General features: G+C 41.2%; 4 protein-coding genes across 8 annotated transcripts in view; 3 read left to right on the forward strand and 1 right to left on the reverse strand.

The window, feature by feature from the left end:
- LOC148387498 (ras-related protein Rab-8A-like) overlaps positions 1 to 17343 on the reverse strand; it is a 17605-nt gene extending 262 nt beyond the window's left edge. The window contains exons 1-9 of one of the 4 annotated variants that reach the window (XM_088397328.1): positions 17160 to 17343; positions 16723 to 16783; positions 16421 to 16481; positions 16187 to 16264; positions 15956 to 16045; positions 15679 to 15744; positions 15553 to 15603; positions 5741 to 5795; positions 832 to 971 (exon numbers count right to left, since the gene is read on the reverse strand). In XM_088397328.1, the coding sequence (XP_088253454.1) occupies positions 847 to 971; positions 5741 to 5795; positions 15553 to 15603; positions 15679 to 15744; positions 15956 to 16045; positions 16187 to 16264; positions 16421 to 16481; positions 16723 to 16783; positions 17160 to 17283 (711 nt within the window). In that variant the 5' untranslated portion in view covers positions 17284 to 17343 and the 3' untranslated portion in view covers positions 832 to 846. Of the gene's footprint in view, positions 1 to 831; positions 972 to 4658; positions 4685 to 5740; positions 5796 to 12719; positions 14755 to 15552; positions 15604 to 15678; positions 15745 to 15955; positions 16046 to 16186; positions 16265 to 16420; positions 16482 to 16722; positions 16784 to 17159 lie in introns of those variants that run through there. The other 3 variants (XM_088397331.1, XM_088397329.1, XM_088397330.1) reach the window with 3 other exon arrangements.
- Positions 849 to 5762, forward strand: pnhd (pinhead). Its single transcript, XM_088397322.1, has 7 exons — positions 849 to 1185; positions 1562 to 1657; positions 1726 to 1868; positions 1979 to 2258; positions 3453 to 3634; positions 4476 to 4534; positions 5205 to 5762. The coding sequence occupies exons 1-7, from the start codon at positions 1134 to 1136 to the stop codon at positions 5353 to 5355; spliced, it is 963 nt and encodes a 320-aa protein (XP_088253448.1). The 5' UTR covers positions 849 to 1133; the 3' UTR covers positions 5356 to 5762.
- On the forward strand, positions 7200 to 9733 carry admp (anti-dorsalizing morphogenic protein). Its single transcript, XM_088397311.1, has 5 exons — positions 7200 to 7556; positions 8259 to 8395; positions 8464 to 8586; positions 8659 to 8851; positions 8940 to 9733. The coding sequence occupies exons 1-5, from the start codon at positions 7247 to 7249 to the stop codon at positions 9368 to 9370; spliced, it is 1194 nt and encodes a 397-aa protein (XP_088253437.1). The 5' UTR covers positions 7200 to 7246; the 3' UTR covers positions 9371 to 9733.
- On the forward strand, positions 10726 to 13139 carry LOC148387501 (calcium and integrin-binding family member 3-like). Of its 2 annotated transcripts, XM_088397337.1 has the most exons (5): positions 10726 to 10855; positions 10940 to 11051; positions 11538 to 11685; positions 12019 to 12214; positions 12369 to 13139. In XM_088397337.1, exons 2-5 carry the CDS (start codon positions 11037 to 11039, stop codon positions 12388 to 12390), a joined length of 381 nt encoding a protein of 126 aa, XP_088253463.1. In that variant the 5' UTR covers positions 10726 to 10855; positions 10940 to 11036; the 3' UTR covers positions 12391 to 13139. The 2 variants fall into 2 exon arrangements, with proteins under 2 accessions (XP_088253463.1, XP_088253462.1); XM_088397336.1 differs by having other exon boundaries at positions 12019 to 13139.
- Positions 17344 to 17792: the final 449 nt, after the last annotated feature.

Below are 17792 nucleotides of genomic sequence, written 5' to 3' on the forward strand. Positions count from 1 at the left end.
CTTTACTGGGAACTATATTAGTTTAATTCAATTCAATTATTTGTTTTAGCAATTCCCATCAGAATATCTAATTATTTTCTTGGGTGTTTTAAAATTATTTTTTTTATATTTTCGTTTATTTTTTTCCAAGTTGACAAAGCTGTCTTTCTATGAGTGAATTAAAAAAAAAGATCACTGCAATATAACTTTTGTCCTAATGATGCACTTTTATCTTTGAGAGTATTCAAGAACACTGTCCCATCCAGTCCAAATGGTAAGTAACCCTTTGACCCAGTGACCCAGACACCCAACAACATACCAGCACAGACACACGACCTGACTCCAGACAGTCTGTTACATGTCACCGCACCGTGAAGATCTTATAACCAATAAGCTTCATACTTTGTGCACATGTTGCCGCTGGATAATCCAATCATCGGATGCCCGCTGAGCGTGTCAGCACGTGATGAGGACACCACTGCAAGTATGTGCACATTTGAACGTCATCATTCACAATAACTCATTTCATTCAACATTAAACTAATTTCATTATTATTATGACGACATACTCTGACCTTTGACCCTAAAAGTAAACACGTCGTTTTCAAGTCGAAAATAAGGAATGCACTGACGTGAAGCACATCATCTTGCTCCTCTGCAAAAGGGGGCCAGCTCCTGGACCATTTGTCACCGTGCTGAATAAACACAAAGGTGCTGAGGGGCGGTCCGGGAAGGTGAGCCCCGGGGCGCCCCCACGCTGATCCTGGCCTGGTTTTTGTTTTAAGTCAGAGGTGCTAAATACCTCCCCCGCTGAGATAAAAGATGATTAATGCCTTGGATTGACACGTTTAATGGCCACTGGGCTACTTAAGGCACTTCATTAGGCCGAGCTGGAGCCCCGCTCGACACACGGAGGAGACAGGCCGGAAAAGCGGACGCTGGCCTTGTTTTGGGCCACCTTTGAAGTGGCTTGCAGGAGGACCGAGCATCCCCTACAAAAGCATGGAAATTTGATTAGCTCTCACTTGTTCCTTTTGACTCCGCACCAGTGACATTTAAGGCCGAAGCTCATATAAAGAACAGAGGCGTTGTCGGGGCGAGAGGGACACTCTGGGTCTGGTGAGCCGAGGAGCACTTTGAGGGAACTGAAAGCCATGGCCGTGTTGCAATTGTGCCTCGTGCTGCTGTGCGCACTTCACGTGACCTGTAAGTACAGCTGTTTGCTTTGTTGAGTAGTTGTGTATTTGTTTGCATGTTTTGCCGGGATTCGCACCGTGTGCCAGAATTTGGGCATTTGATCACTATATGAATAGCATGAAAATATGTAATGTTTTTTTATCTATAATTAAGATTTTGCTGTAATATTTGCAGTAGAATTCAATTAGCAATACATTTTTAATGCAAGATGTTAGTTTTTCGTGGATATCCAACAACATTTTAAATATTTTTGTGTAATGTATAATTATATCTATAATAATCAAAAATGCTTAGTCATTTTTTTGTTCCTATTTTTTTCTATTGAGTTTTTCATTAAACATCACGCACACACATTGTTGAATTGTTAACTTGTGTTATTTTGTAGTGGCGGCAGTGCTCAACAAGCGCACAGACCACCGAAACCTGTTCACGCAAAGAGTGTGTTGCCGGCGGCAGACTCACTTTGTCTACATCGGTCAAGGTAAAGCCTCTAATATCTTAGCCATACACTCTCATCTTAAGATTGATTTTTTTTTTTTTTAATTGCAGACATCTCAGGCAGTCCAATCAGCGTGGACGTGGGCATGTGTAGGCCTAACTGCGAACGGGCAGCAGCCAGGCTGCCCCACGAGGCCGGAGCGCAGGACCTTACGCAACACGCATCCATGCTGGAGTTCCTCAGGAGCAAAAAAGTAGGTACAGTACCTCTTATCCACCACATGGGGGCACTGTGTCTAGTATTGTGGCCCCAATACACTTGTTTTGGCCAATGTCATTCCTCTGACCTCTAATCTGGCACCAGGTGAGGATGCGTGCAGCCGTCGCCCCGGAAGTGGGAAAGCCCCAGAGACCGCCACTGTCCTCATGTGGTACGAACCACGCGTGCGAGCCGACGGGCATGCGAGTGGACCGGGTGCTCTTGTTCGAGGGCCCTCGCGAGGTGGAGGTGATACAGGAGTGCCACTGCGAGATCCAACCGGGTCAGTGCATGCGGGTGCCCTCGCTGAGGACCTTCTACTCAGAGACACCCTACGAGAGCGTAGTGGACGTAGGCGGGTGTTCCAAGTCCAAGGGCGCCCCAGGTAATTCATTCCACTTTCTGATATAATCTTTTATATATAATAATTTAAATAAGATAATAGTTACGTATATTTGCAAATGAACTGAATTAATTGAAAAACGGCCAATTCACGAACACCGACGCTACTAGCCACACGCAGTTCTAAAATTAAAAAATTATTTCTCGGCACAAAGCCAACATTTATACTTTGCCATGTGTGGCTTATTACAAGTGGGAGGGGGGGGGTCAGGGGGTAAACTGCACTCAGCTGTCAAACTTTGGGGGCGTGTTTGCACTGGTGTGTCATTAGCGCAATATCCTTTGTGACTAGGATGTTAAGACGGAGAAAACGGCCCGTGCAAATGAAGCGCAATTGAAGGTGTTATCAATGGCTGCAGTTCATTCTTTGTGAATTCCATCCTGGGTTTTTTCTTGTCTGTGGAGATTGTTAGTTATCCAGGCCATAATCTGCAAGAGTTAAATCAAGGCTTGAAAAAGTTATGTTCCAAAAAATGTTCCAAATGCGATTATTATTAGGCGAACGATTTAATTTTTGTTGTTTTTATGTGTGTGTGATTTCCGGTGCTTTTTGTTGTTTTGTTTGTAATGTAATTTAATTAAAATGTTAATGTTTGTGTAATTTAAGCATGCTTTTGTGTAATCTTACTGTCCTTTTTAAGAATATCATTTAATTTTTGTGTGTAATTTTTCAAGGGCATTCAAGGTGGCCGCACCTTTACATTTCATCAGGTTATGGAAAAAAATCAGTAAATAAATTCAGCCTAAACCATTTTTATGCATAGCTCTGCTGAGTTCAACCTCTCTACCCCATTTTGGGCCCATTTTAATTGTTTAGGCTAAAGAAAAATCGTTTGATATTTGCTAAGCCTAACACTGATCCTCCAAGCGCCACATATATGAGTTTTTTTAAATAATGTTTTATTTGGTCAAATTTCCTGCCCCTGTTCCAAACCCAGTTTGTGTGAATTCAAATATTTAACCCCGGAAAAATAATCTGCAATAAATTTCAACACCAAAAACTAATGAAATAGAAATAAAATTAAATATGTGCATTGATATTTATCTATCATATGTAATATGTGTTTTTAAAAGGAGGATAAAGGGATTTAAAATCCTTGGAAATACTTTGAAATTCTACACTTTTTTTCTAGACATAAATAAATAATTGCGTCATGTCAATCATTTTTTTTCACAGAGGGATTCTCCTGCGTACCCATCAAATTCGACTCGGCCCTGGTGGAGACCCCCAACAAAGTGGAAGTGATCCAGACGGTGGCGGCCTGCGAGCTGAAGGAGAGCTGCTACCGAGTCCCTTATGTGGAATATTACTACGAAATTGTGCACCATGGCGACGGCGTCAAGGAGGAAAGACTCAGGGTACGCTTACAATAAGATTCAAATAGCAATTTACGAAGCCTTCCCTGGAAAACCTTTCTTTGGCTTTCATGGTTTGGCACATGCTAAGCAGCCTCATCTGTAATTCAGCTTTCACAAATTGAGAGGAAATGGCAAACGCCGCTGCTGCTGTGCGAGTGCTCGACGCTAATGAATTAGTTTCATTCATGGCGACAGACAGCACTTCATCAGCCTCCTGCCTTCCTCTTGCTTATTTGTGCCACAAGTACCAGAAAAGATTGATTTCATGTGGCTTTACTGTAGTTTTACTGAATTGAACTAAGCTAATAGGAGAGTGATGGATGAGTTCAAGGTTTACGTCCTACAAATACTCACCATCAGTAAACAAAATTAATAAATGCAATATGTTAATTCATTGAAAATTATATTTACTGTGCCTAATTTGTTCATGATAATTAAGGCCTTTAAAGCACTTCATAATACTTTTTAATTCAAAACATGAACCCCAGAAGAAATGTCAGCTCAAAAAATAATCTAGATTTTTTTTTTTATAACCCAACAATAGTTTTGAAATAAAATCAATAAATGATTCATTCCTGTTCTAGTCAATGCCACTGCATGTAAAAGCTTACAATCAATATTTTTTAAAAGACATCATGGATATAAGGCTTCATTAGATTATCTCCTTTTGTGTGTGCGTGTGTTGGAGGTGTCTATTGGGAGGGTGTTCTGGGCTCAGCAGTGAAGGTGCGAGCATGGAGGGCAAACACAAATGGGGCCCTGCAGGTGTCAAATCAAAGCGGAACGACGTCAATATTTGTGAGCTGACGGCCCGTCTCTGTCTTTTGCTAATGTTCCACAGGAAGTGGACGTGGGCAGATGTTTAGGAGGCTGCACCGCAGGAAACCGATGCCTTCTCAGGTACGTACGAGCGCAGCTGCAACAGCCCTCCAACACGACAATGGCCATCACTTCACAATTGCTTGCGAGCTCTGACACCTTCTCAATCAGACTCTTTTAAGTTTCCTCCACAAACACCAAATGTTCTTTTAAACACCCCCTAACTCTTTTCTGGGACAAAATCAGGGAGAAAGAAGGTAGAAAGTTTTAAAAAAAATACAAATGTATGTTATCATTACTTTTCCACTAGCTAGTCTAATTTTACACCTTCATCATTATCACATCATCAAAATATCAACATTTTAAGACATGGAAGTAGGCATTAAAAACTTTATCGAAAGAATGAAGGACAAATATATTATTTATATAGTATATTGTTTTCATACAACTGTCAATTTTATAGTTCATGTGTTTTCCTATTATAGTTTAACATCAACTGTCTATAAACTATTTGAGAAAGATAGATCCAAGTAAAGATACAGATACAAGTGGAAACAACTCAGCAAATTGTTTTGGAGCAAAAAACTTCCTTACATTGTAGTGTAGTGTAGTGTTGCCACGAATATCAATAATTGGTATTTTAATTATGGTTTCACCCCCCCCCCCCCCGAAAAAAATCAGGACGTGTTCACTTGTAATCAGTACTTGATGTGTTATGACACGTTAATGACATCGTTTTTCTTTTCTCCAGGAGTCCGTCGGACCCCGAAATCTGCCACTTGTGGGCCGAGAAACAGTCCAATTTATGTGTGCCTCAAGGATACGAGAGACACAGCTTCTTGAGCCAACACGGCAAGATTAGCACCGTCCTGTCCATTACTTCCTGCCACTGCCCAAACTGAACGCTCACAAACAGAGCCCTCTGCTGGATGGAAGCGCACATGACATGGATGCCAAGCCACCCCATCTAGTTTCTCAACCGAACTCCACAAAATCAAGCGAGCCACAGGCCAGATATGAACCCACGACATCTAAATGTGAGGCAGAGGAGCCCACCGTGCCACTCCTTAAAATATTTTTGTATGATATGTAATATATGTAAAAATTGATATTTTTAAAAAATAAATCTAATACTCAAATAAATGTGCCAGTGTTTATCTATTAAACAGCTATGTCAATCTTGGTAAGTAAAACAGTAAGCATCATTGCAGCGTTTTGTGTAAGACTGTGGACCTGCTGCATTTGTATATAAGTAATTAAACATTCTCTATAAAGGTTTGTACATACCCTCGCTCTTCTTTCGTAGTAAGTCGACGGGATTGTTCAGAGGCCAGCTACATCTCTGTAAAAAAAAAGTTTTTTTAGCTCACATTTTCATTGAAAGTATAAAAACATAGCTAAAAACTATTATAAATTAATGTATTAATAAACTGTTACCATCTTTCCATGTTACATTTTTTGTGTGAAAAAGAAATAACACGGTAGTTCCAGTATTTCTAAAATTTAAACATAAAAATATCTAAAGTCTCCAACTCCTGATATTTAAATAATAAACAGATCACAAAAATGAACTCACTCAAAATTTAAATGTTATTGGGGTACTATGTATGGACTGCATATCACCAAATTGGCCAAAAAATAATTGTAGTAATGAAAGAATATTGCAGTATAGAGCAGTTATTAGACTCCGTGTAACGGTAACTAAAACGTGTCACCTAGTGGTTATTGGTGATAGTACAGTATAAAATACAGTCAATCTATGCATAGTCGGAGTCGAATTATTTGTAAAACAACAAAAACCCTTTTTTCAACATATTTTCACATTCCTAATTATTATTTTTTTTCCGAGAGTTTCGTTTCAATCCCCGTTTTGTTTTTAATTGAAAACCTGTCGAGCGTTTCTTGAAGACTTATTGGTTTGTAAAACTTCAAATTAAAATGCACCCCCCACCATACACATTTGAATTATTTTATTTTAAGCAAGAGGCCACTCCAGTGTGGTCGCGGGCCGTTGCATGAGACCTAACTTGTCCAACTTAGTCCAAACACACGCGTTTGTTTAAAGGGTTCTTTGATATCAACATGTGTGAAACGGCACGTTTGAGTGATACAACCAACAAGTGCTCCTTTTTTTTATGGCTTGTTTGCCCGCTTCGTCATAGTGTGCAGTGAACAACTTTGATCCCGCCTGCCTCCGAAGTTTAGAATCGATCAACCTGCGCCGAAAATGATTTCCTCTCACAAGCACGTTAACGGCTTTACCCCGCCCCTCCACCTTGTATAGAAATTTAAGTTGTGCCGAGACCATCTGTGACACAATACAGTCATGCAAATCGAGGAAAAGGACGTGTAACTAACAACACCAGTTAATCGGTTTCCATTATTCCAAATTAATGAATCCATTGCCATACATTTCCTCAAAATGGGGGGTAAATGGATGGGGGCGACACTTCTACGTATATAACCCACAGAGTAAAACTTGAATTTACTGCACTTTCTCCTACCCCCTCCTTTCTTTTCCACTTTTAAGTTGATTTGAGCGTTTATTGCCAGACTCGAGAACAATAATGGCCAGTCGGTGGACTTGACACCTTTGTCAACACCGCCATTAGTCTCCTTTTACATTTACTGATGGGTGATTTACATTTGCAGCCAAATAGCATTTTTTTTTTACTACTGTTTACCATGAGATTAAGTGAGGAGGAAGAGGAGGGGGTGCGCGATGAAGATATAAATAAGTGCCTCCACGTAATTCACTATTGACCTCATAACTCACTTTTTAGAGCTTGCGAGATGCTCGCGCTTGTGTTTCTGGTCGCTTTGCCGTGCACGATGGTCCGGGCGCGGCCGTCGCTCAACTACCTGGAGGAGCCCTACGCTACCGAGCCCACCCAAACCGGGTCGGAGGAGGTCCGCTCGGACGCCATCAAGCGACTCCTGGAGGTGTTCGGTATGGACGACCCGCCCGTAGCCGTCACACACCGACGCAAGCAGCCGCCGCAATACATGCTGGACCTGTACAACACCGTGGCCGACGTGGACGGCGTGACCAAGGACCCTTATCTGCTCGAAGGCAACACAGTCCGGAGCTTCTTTGACAAACGTGAGTCAAAATATGTTACAATTAACTTCACCTGGCGCTCTGAAAAGCAGAACGTAAAAAAAAAAAAAACTGTCACGTGTCAGAATAAACCAAATACAATCATTACGTTTTTATGTATTTTCCTAGATATTAGATTTTCTTGGCGAATTTTTAATAAAATTCTTGTAATTGTTTAATGTATTTTAAGCAAACGAGTAAAACAAAACACTAATGATAAGCTTACTTAAAATATAAGCTAAATGAAAAATGTAACTAAATAAACAAGAGTTACAAGAGATTAACCACAATTACATTTTCTTTAAAAGTTAAATATAAGTGAACTGTACTCAAATGTATTGTTTAAAAAAAAGTAATTTTGAAAAAAAATTGAGAAGTTTGAATAGTTCAGTGATTATCTTTCATACCACTAGAGAGAGCCCTTGTATCACACTGAGAATCACTACTGTCAAACTCAGAAAAGCTATGTAAACCATGCTACACACAGGGATATTTTTTAAACATGTCTGGATAAGAATCATGTCCCTAAAACATTTTTTTCTGCATATACCTATTTCATATAATTTCAACTTTTAGAATTATGTTGCATCATAGTTTGACTCTATAGTCAGAAACTGTAGAATAAGAATATCGTGGGATAAAACCATTATATGGCACTCGTTGTTTTTAACTGTGACGTGTAAAATTCTGGCTCTGTCTTTGCAGTTCGCAGCGAACAGGTGGAGTTCCGATTCAACCTATCCACTGTCGCCAGGACAGAGAAGATCCTCACAGCTGAGCTCCACCTTTTCAAGCTGCGACCTCAGGCTACGTTGGTGTTGAACAGGCATCACTTCTGCCAGGTATATTTTATTCTGCACATCTAGTCTTAGTCATGCCAAATGGGCGAGCTAACAAAGCTAATTTCCAGGTTAGCGTCTACCAACTGCTCGACACCTCCAAAAGCAACAACACGCAAGAGAGGAAGCTCCTATCTTCTCGACTCATCCCAATCCACTCCAACGGTTGGGAGGTGTTTACAATCACTCAAGCTGTGAGTCCCTATGACCGACCCTAACTACCTATGACCGATCTCCTTTAACCTCGACTGGTGTTTCAACAAAAGGTCCGCTCGTGGACGGTGGACGAGGGCAGCAACCTGGGGCTCCACGTGGTGGTGCGGACTCTGGGGGGAAGCCAGATGGACCTGAAGCTGATTCGCTTTGCATCGGGACGCAACCACCACCAGAGTAAACAGCCCATGCTCGTGCTGTTCACAGACGACGGACGACGGCGGTCCACCACTCTGGAGAGCGCAGGTGAGACCCTTGCAGATTGGAATTGAAGAAATCTAAGCCCTCTCGTTGATTCAATATCACTCTTAAATAAATATTTTGCTTTTGACAGATCCAGACAATGCCGAAGATACCGCCATTTTACCCCAATCCCCCATGGCCTCCCACAAATCCCCTCGCAGTGCCCGTTCCTTGGACCAGGCGTGGGAGGAGGAAGGCGCGTCCATGCCGTGCCAGCGCCTGCCGCTCTACGTGGACTTTGAGGAGATTGGCTGGTCAGGCTGGATCGTGTCGCCGCGAGGCTACAACGCCTACCACTGCAAGGGCTCGTGTCCCTTCCCGTTGGGCCAGAACATGAAGCCAACCAACCACGCCACTGTGCAGTCCATCATCAACGCCCTGAAGCTGATCAAGAGCATCGAGACGCCATGCTGCGTGCCCGACAAGCTCTACTCCATCAACCTGCTCTACTTTGACGACGACGAGAACGTGGTGCTCAAGCAGTACAACGACATGGTGGCGGGGAGCTGTGGCTGCCACTGACCCACCCCCCCTACCGCCATCCTGTGCGGCCCGGCCTTGTATTATATGTAAATAGGTATAAATTATAATATATGACAGTAGTGCTAACCTGTGAAAGACGTAAATGTGCATACTGTATGTGCCCGGTTGTAAATAATTATAATGCTAGATGTCCGAATGGACCTTTGTCGATCACTAACTTGCGCTAATGCGGTAGTAAACTTATGACCACAGTAAATGCGTGTATAATTATAATAATAATGTCCTAAGAATGAATTCAAACAAAAAAGAATGTTAAGATTTATTTATTTTTTTTAAATCTAACCTAATACACATTTTTTGTACCAAATATTGTATATTTTGTTTAAAAATAAAATTGTGTTCTATGGGGAAAAAATTTTTGCATTTACCAACTTTTTTTTTAAGGACATTTTTGAGCTCTAATTTTGATATCAATATGATATAGTGATTATTTCATCAGCATTTCAGAATCTTATATTGGGGCATGGTTAGTGGTGATAGTTCACCTCTGGCCACCGTCAGCATCTATAACCCCGATTTCACCGACTTCATGGTCCCTCCCTGAAATAGTTAGAGATCGAAGACAACTTTAATTTTTGGGTCAATAACCAAGTTGGCAACTCGGCACTATGTGCAGCTAGGTAGCCATGAGAGGGGCGTCTGAGTGGACCGTAACCCGAGCGCCGGCGGAGGCGTCGGCCCTGGAGTGGCACCAAAGAAGCGTTTGATAGCTTTTGGCACGCTGCTGGACGACAGCCCTTGTTCCCTTTCAAAAGAAACTGCCAGTCACACAGAGGAGAAACCATGTTATTAAGGGCCACCAAATGGGGGCCCCGCGGCGGCCCGACACCCGATCTCCCCTCTCCGCCCCGCTTCGCCTCCCTCTGGCCCTGGCGTCCTTTTGTCCCGCTATTTCATATCTGTCAGTGCCCATACCGTGTAGGTGCCCTATGAGAATGAAGATGGAACCCAGGCTGGGCGTCTGCGTGCTCCGACATGGGGAATAAGCAGACCGTCTTCACCGCAAGGCAGCTAGACGCCTACCAGGTTGGTATAGTCAACAAAAACTTTTAATGTCAATTTTAAGTTACAACATGTGTAGTTCACAATGTCAGCATGATCACTACATGTTTAGTTATCAAAAGAAGTTTTTTTTTTTTTAAAATGCTTTTACATCAATATTCTATGGATCTATATTTTAGAGAGTGCTGTTTTTTTTGGTGGGGAGCCAGAAACGAATTAATGGCATTGCCATTCATTTCAATGGATAAAGATAATTTGAGATGCGAGTGTTTACAACCACGGTAACGGAACAAATTAAACTCAAGGCAGCGCTGCACTTACAAAGTAATCTCGAAGGCCATGCTACTCCGCCACGTCTAAAAACATTCCAATCTGACCACAAGTAGCATCATGTTCTGGGAAACCTCTGACTGTGACTTTTTTCCAGGACTGTACATATTTTACAAGGAAAGAAATTCTCAGGTGGGTAAAGACTGGCTGCTCTTCTTGATCCTTATGTTTATCTCTATTGATGACAGAGTAGCTTGTGTTTGGTACCGGTTTCAGGCTGTTCCACCGCTATCACGATCTGGCGCCGCAACTCGTTCCCCTTGACTACACCGAGCAGCCAGATGTGAAGCTACCATATGAGCTGATTGGCAGCATGCCCGAGCTGAAGGTAGCCAGACGCACTCGCCGCAACCCCGCCGTCCCTCCGTCTGCCTCCATAATTGATGACCAATTCATCCACAGAATTCTGTGAAAAGATCGCCTGTCACCTGACTCCTTTCAAATCTCAAAGAATGCGCCTAGCGCACAATTGTTAATATTAGCGAATGTTAACGCCTCTCCAGTCGACTTGGTGTGATGAACAGGCGCTCGCAGCCGCTTTCCTGGTAGATTTCCCAAATTCTCATCAAAATTTGATGCCATGCTTCGAACCGCATTACGCTAGTAATTTGTCTAGGTCTAGGATCTTCACAGGTGCTAATCACCACCTTTGTTAGCATTAGCCTTAAGCTAATATACTATGATTGTCTTAAATACACAATTCTCTTGTTTTATGGCTAATCTTACAGTAAATTTATAAGATTTGCATGTCAAGGCCGTAGCATAAAAGAAACTCAAAGATAATCGTGTAAAGTAGCATTGTTTGGCTGTTCAGGACAATCCGTTCCGCCAGAGGATCGCCGAGGTTTTTTCCGAGGACGGCCAGGGAAACATGACATTGGACGACTTCCTGGACATGTTCTCGGTTCTGAGCGAGATGGCGCCGCGGGATCTCAAGGCCTACTATGCTTTTAAGATTTACGGTAAAACCTTACATATGGAAAATTCATGTTTAAAAATGGTGCAGGATTTTGTAATTCCTGCCCACATATCAAGTGCAAATTTGAAGAAAATCTAGCAGCTAGGCCTAAAGAGCCACCACCTTCAAATGGCTGATGGACTGACGTGAAAACAATATCGTGTCAAAGCCAAACGTTAAGGAGAGCTGCAGTGTTGTTGGATGCACAGTTTAGGGTTAGAATGTAAATTTAGTCTATATTCGATTTAAAACGTGTTATTTTCTTTCGCAAGATGTACCTGGAACAGATGTTGACCTGTACACTGTGCAACCTTGTGCTTCCGTTCTTTTTGGAAAGATTTCAACAACGACGATTTTATTTGTAAATCGGACCTGGAGAAGACATTGAACAAACTGACGCGAAACGAGTTGACGGAGGACGAGGTGCGCATGGTCTGCGAGAAGGTGCTGGATGAAGCCGATATGGACAACGACGGCCGGCTATCGCTGGAGGACTTTCAGCACATGATTGTACGGGCGCCAGACTTTCTTAGGTGGGTCTGGTCAAAACATTATAATGTACAGTCAACTCATTTCAAAATCACAGAAGTTTGGCAAATAGTAAATCATTTTTGGGAAACCAGTGGGAAGTTTACTGTCGAACATAAAACTGAGAATTTGCCTTCTTATCCCATCTTGCCTCCTCAGCACCTTCCACATAAGAATATAAGGAAACGGAATCACTGACAAATGTGAAAAACGGAAACTGAATCACTGACAAATGTGAAAAACGGAGGAGTCCTCACATCTCTGCGTGAGGATGTTTTCGATGGAACGTTTGAAAATTCACTCCCAAACAATACTTGATTCTACGTGAGTTTTGCGATTTCAATCTACAAGAGATCCAGTTACGCATTACTATGAAACATGAGCCAAAAGGTTGTCCAGCGGATTACGGTGGTCCCGTTGTTATGAAAGTGGTCAAGGTCAGTTACGGCAACAAACGGCCTTGAGTGACTTTCCACGGACTCTCAGCCAGAAAGAGGAAAAGACAAAGCATTAAGTTTGCTTTACTTGTTTGTTTTTTTATTCATCCCAAAAAGTAGACATCTCTAAAAACTGCAGATACACATCTTCACACTGGAAGTATAAAGTACAGTACAATAAGTATATCTCTCAATAGAATATTTGCAATGTTATGTTCTTCACAATGTATGAAATGTATTTGAAAATAGGACCGTAAAAATTCACAATGTCAGCTTTAAGAACAAAAAAAAAAAGGTCAGATTTAGCCTGTTCACACAGGATTTGTGGATCATAAGACACAAACATTTGGTGCATCCCAACAAGTATTAGACTCAAACTTCCGTAAGAGCCATTACCCAAAGAGTACTCGGGCAACAAAAGAGAAAAAAAAAGTTTTTTTTTGTTTGTTTTTTTAAGTTGTAATTTTAGGCGAATAGATTTGTTTTTGTATGTAGAAAGTTGCATTTCGTGGAATAAAAATCCCAATGTTATGACAACAAAGTCTGATTTGATGTTTTTGAGACAAAAGGTTGATCTTTCAAGATTAAAGTCAAGTTTGGGGGAGTTTTGTGCATTTTTTTGTTTTAAAAAAATATATGATTTTATGAGACTAAAGCCTGACTTTTGTAGAAAAAAAAAGCTTTTATGAAAATAAAGATGGACTCCAAATAAAAAGTAGGTGTTGGGGGCAAAAAGGTAAAAATATTAAGATTCCGCTATATAGCGAGTGATGACTACATACACGAGTATTTATTTTTTTCATGTTTCTATGTGGCTGTAGTACTCTTGAGTTGAAAGACATAAAATGTCCCACTCAACTATTAGTTTGGAAGAGTTCAAGTGCAAAAGAAAGTCAGTAAAAGTGATACAATTGGAGGAAAAATGCATCACTAATACCTTCCCAACCCCAATTGCTTTGATTGCAGTGATTTTGTTTTCTTTTCTGGACAGTGCTCCATTTTGGGGTTCAATATCATACAAAGTGAACATTATTAAGAGTGAAAACACACACATATACACACATAGGTCCAAGATTCACAATGCATAGCAGCACCCAGCTCCAAGGACAAATGGACATGATTTTAGGTGCAAGATATTGGGTACAGGAATTAAGTAAAAAGAAGTGTATGTTGGACGTCTGTTAAGAACATGAAATGGACCACAAAGAGAGAGAAGCTTGACTTTGTATGCGGAGAAGGCTTCCCAACACAAAAGCTTTGATGGAATTTAACAAAATTATGCAAAGCTACCCGATTGTATTGGATTGAATTCAAGCACCTAATAAATGTTTCTTTAAAATAATGTATGACTGGAATTTTGTCCAACATGAACACTACTTTTGTCTTGGAATTTCATTTTGTGATTTATTTTACAAATAATACTGTAGAAAAAGAGCTTTGAAAACAAAACGCAGAAATCAAGAGAAGCTTGACAGTCAAATACTGTACTGCTCAGGGCAGTTATTAGAGGTATTACAAAGACTTCCTATGTTTTGGGGGTATTGAATCTTGGGACTTTTGTGGTCCTTCTCATGACAAACATACCAAATTCCACTCATATGCCAAAGTGGTCATGTATGCAATTTGAAATCTGTTTTATACTCAATTGCCAAATGCCTCTATTTGGCTGAGCTTCAAGGTTTCTGGCTGGAAATGAGTATAAAAACAAAACAAAAAAAACACTGAAATAACACCCCCATCTGGCGACCAAAAGAAGTATGACAAACAAAAATGAACAACTTGAGTAAAAGCCTGTTATTTGTGCAACGTCTCGTTGTTGTCCTCCTCCGAGCACCCCGAGCCCGGTCCTCGGAAATTCCTGTAAATGACGATTGTCCAGCTGGAAGCGCTCACAAGGGGCAGTTTTTATGCGGACTGCTATGGAGGAGAGGAAAACGAAGGGAAATGCTCCCAAGCAAGCAAAAGTCTTATTTGGGCTCGAGCGGGTTCTTCGCAAAATAAAAAGGCCTCGGTGGTCCTCAAAGGAGGCTGCAGTGGAAGAAGCTGCTTTTTTTCCGTGTCTCCAGAATCTTCACTCCTTGGCCGCCCCCCTGGGGTGTGTTCCCCTCCTGAGGCAACACAAATGATCAACACCTGGAATGTTTCCGAAAACCCCAGGAGACCTCCGCCAAGGCTTGGGAATACCCGTTTTGTTCAATGCCCCATGTGGATCCGATCTCGATTGACCCTCAGACAACCCTTACAGCGAGCGGTGCCTTGACTTACAAGTTCAGATCGGGATTTTATTGGATCTGAATAAGCACAATGTGGCTGGATTGGATGAATGGCATTTCCAATCATTTCAAAGGGTAAAGATGAGATCTGTCATAAGTCAAGGCACCACTTTTTCCCTGACGCCGGTTATACCAAAAATGAAGAGATTAAAAAAATATGACCCTTTATAGGACAAAATAAATAAATAACAGGAGCAAGAAGGTGGAGGTTCCCAATTAAAAGTTCATAAACACCAACGCAATGTCCCAAATGGCTGCTTCAAGCAAAAACGTTTGACCTCTGGTATAAGTCCTTGAAACTTTTTGATTGACACTAAATTTCATGCTGAGAAGTGAAACTTGTTTTTTAAAGACCACTTATTTCAGTTTTGGGAGGTCATAGGACCCCTAGAAATGACTGATAATGGCTATACCTGTATATTATGGGGAATGCTAATAAATGTAAATCATCACCAAACGACCCCTAAATGACCATTTCAAAACTTCCTGTGTAATCTCAGGCGTAGAGACATTTTTGTGGATCTTATGGTAGACAAGTCTAGTGAATTTTGGTCTTTGAATTAAAACTAAACAAACGTCATGATGACACCAATGTAGGAAAACAATTCTCAGTCCCGTAACGGTTCTCCTTACCATTTTGGTGTCCATTTTGGATTTGATGTCCCTGGCAAGTGTCATAAAGGCCTGCAAGTAGACACAGCATCACATTTATATGCAATACTTATAAAGTATGATTGTCAAAGAAAATTTGAAACTTACGCTCTCCACGTTGATGTTGGCCTTTGCGCTTGTCTCAATGAACTTGATGCCATACTCTAAAGCAAGCTACAGGGAAATTGCGGAGAATTGCATCAGGATGCTTTCTGACATATTCCTCAAAACTAAACAGAAAAGAATACAGTTGAGATACGAGTTTAATTTGTTCAATATGATGCTTGCATCTTAAGTTTGAGCTCTCACGTCAATACAAAAACTTTTAAGTCAGATCATTTGTATCTCAAGGCACTACTGTCTACTCTCTCAGGTTGTTTCTTACCTTTTCACCCCTGTCTTTGGAAACTTGTCGCTTGTCATTGATGTCGCATTTATTGCCGAGAACCATCTTCTCAACGTCAGATGTCGCATGCTGGAACAAGAGTAAGAGCAAATTTTATGAGAATAAAGTCACTTTAACAGAACATGAATCAATAACTTTTGAGAACAAAAATGAAATAAATGCCATTGAAAACCCAAAAGCAAAAAATGAGAACAGTAAGAGAATGGATACCTCCTCTATGTTCCTAATCCAGTTCTTGATATTTTCAAAGGACTTCTCATTGGTGATGTCATAGACGAGCATTATTCCCTGTATGGAAAGGAGCCAATGGTTATGTATCACACACTTTCATCATCTGGGGACTCCAGTTTGAGAACCATTGGTTTACACTTTTAACACAGACAAGAAACCCATTGTGTTCGCAACCCTGGGGAATTCTAGTACTAGCATTTTCCACATACTCACCATGGCTCCTCTGTAGTAGGCTGTCGTGATTGTTCGGAAGCGCTCCTGACCGGCTGTATCCCTGGGAAGAAAATCAGTATGGACTGTTTAACGTGCTGTCAACCTGTGTTTCCCCATACCAAAGACTCATATTTGCCTGCAGATAAATATCACTACACAGCAAATAAAAATGCCAAAAAGTAGGTACTGCTTTTGTGAAAGAATGATGACCTTGTTTGAATGACATCAAGTAACAAAGGCAGGATGTGACACCGATTGTTCTCGACGATTTAATAAGAAGCGTATCATGAGAATCAACTTACCATATCTGCAACTTGATCTTCTTGCCTTCGAGCTCTATTGTCCTTATCTTGAAATCTATGCCTTGAGGAACGATCGTACACGTCAATCAAAATCATAGCAGCGATCTCGCTCGCTACCGACAGTCAGTTTCAATATGTCACACGTATCAGGGATATCGAACGACAAAAGCATACCCGATAGTTGCCCTTAGCGCTACCAGCTACTAGCTAACCGCACGCAGTGACTTTATAACGCTTAACAACTGACAGCTAATAGTAAATAGCGATGCTAACCATCAGGGAATGTTTTTCCAACAACGCTCCCGGGAAATAGCCTCATCCGACATACTAGTGACAGCTAAACATCATCGTAGCGTTTTTAGCAGCCTACCAGGAAATAGACCAAACCAGTGGGCGCACCATTCAAAAGTACCAGTTGTAATCAACATTAAATGTACCTATGGTTGATATGAACGTAGAATTGAAGGCGTCTTCGGAAAACCTGAAAAGGACGCATGTTTTTCCGACCCCGGAGTCCCCAATTAGTAGCAGTTTAAACAAATAGTCGTACGTCTTCGCCATAGTTGTTGATATTGGGTGCGGAAGTGGCGCGCCCGGCGAAGCCCAGGTGCGTCGATGGTATTCAAGAAAAAAAACAACAGCGACATCTGTATGGCTTGGAGGAAAACTGCAGCTTTTGGGCCAATGGATTTTCACTAGAAGTTCAGGATGTTTTTACTTGAACCGAACCAATACAACTAAAAGCACACATCGGTGGGCAAAGAACAGCACTTTGTACTTAAGTATTTTATAATTAACGTGTTTGGTCAAGTTAAAAAAGTAACAATATGTGCAATAACCATTTCAATTGCCTGGCACAACTTCAACAAAACTGACAGGTTTGGTTTTTTTAGGATGTCACAAAGCACAAGAGGTTTACCGCGAGTCATCCTTAGTTTTGACATCGAATTGTTCTTCTAAATAAGATTAAGAAACATCTTGTTTGTCTGAATCTGTTGTATCACCATTGTTAGTGCGCCCTGTACAAGTTCCACCTGATAAACACTCAAGATAACAATCAGTAAAATGTC

Source organism: Syngnathus floridae, chromosome 14 (genome assembly GCF_059516105.1).
Source record: "Syngnathus floridae isolate MCC-2025c chromosome 14, RoL_Sflo_1.0, whole genome shotgun sequence".
Taxonomy (NCBI): Eukaryota; Metazoa; Chordata; class Actinopteri; order Syngnathiformes; family Syngnathidae; genus Syngnathus; species Syngnathus floridae.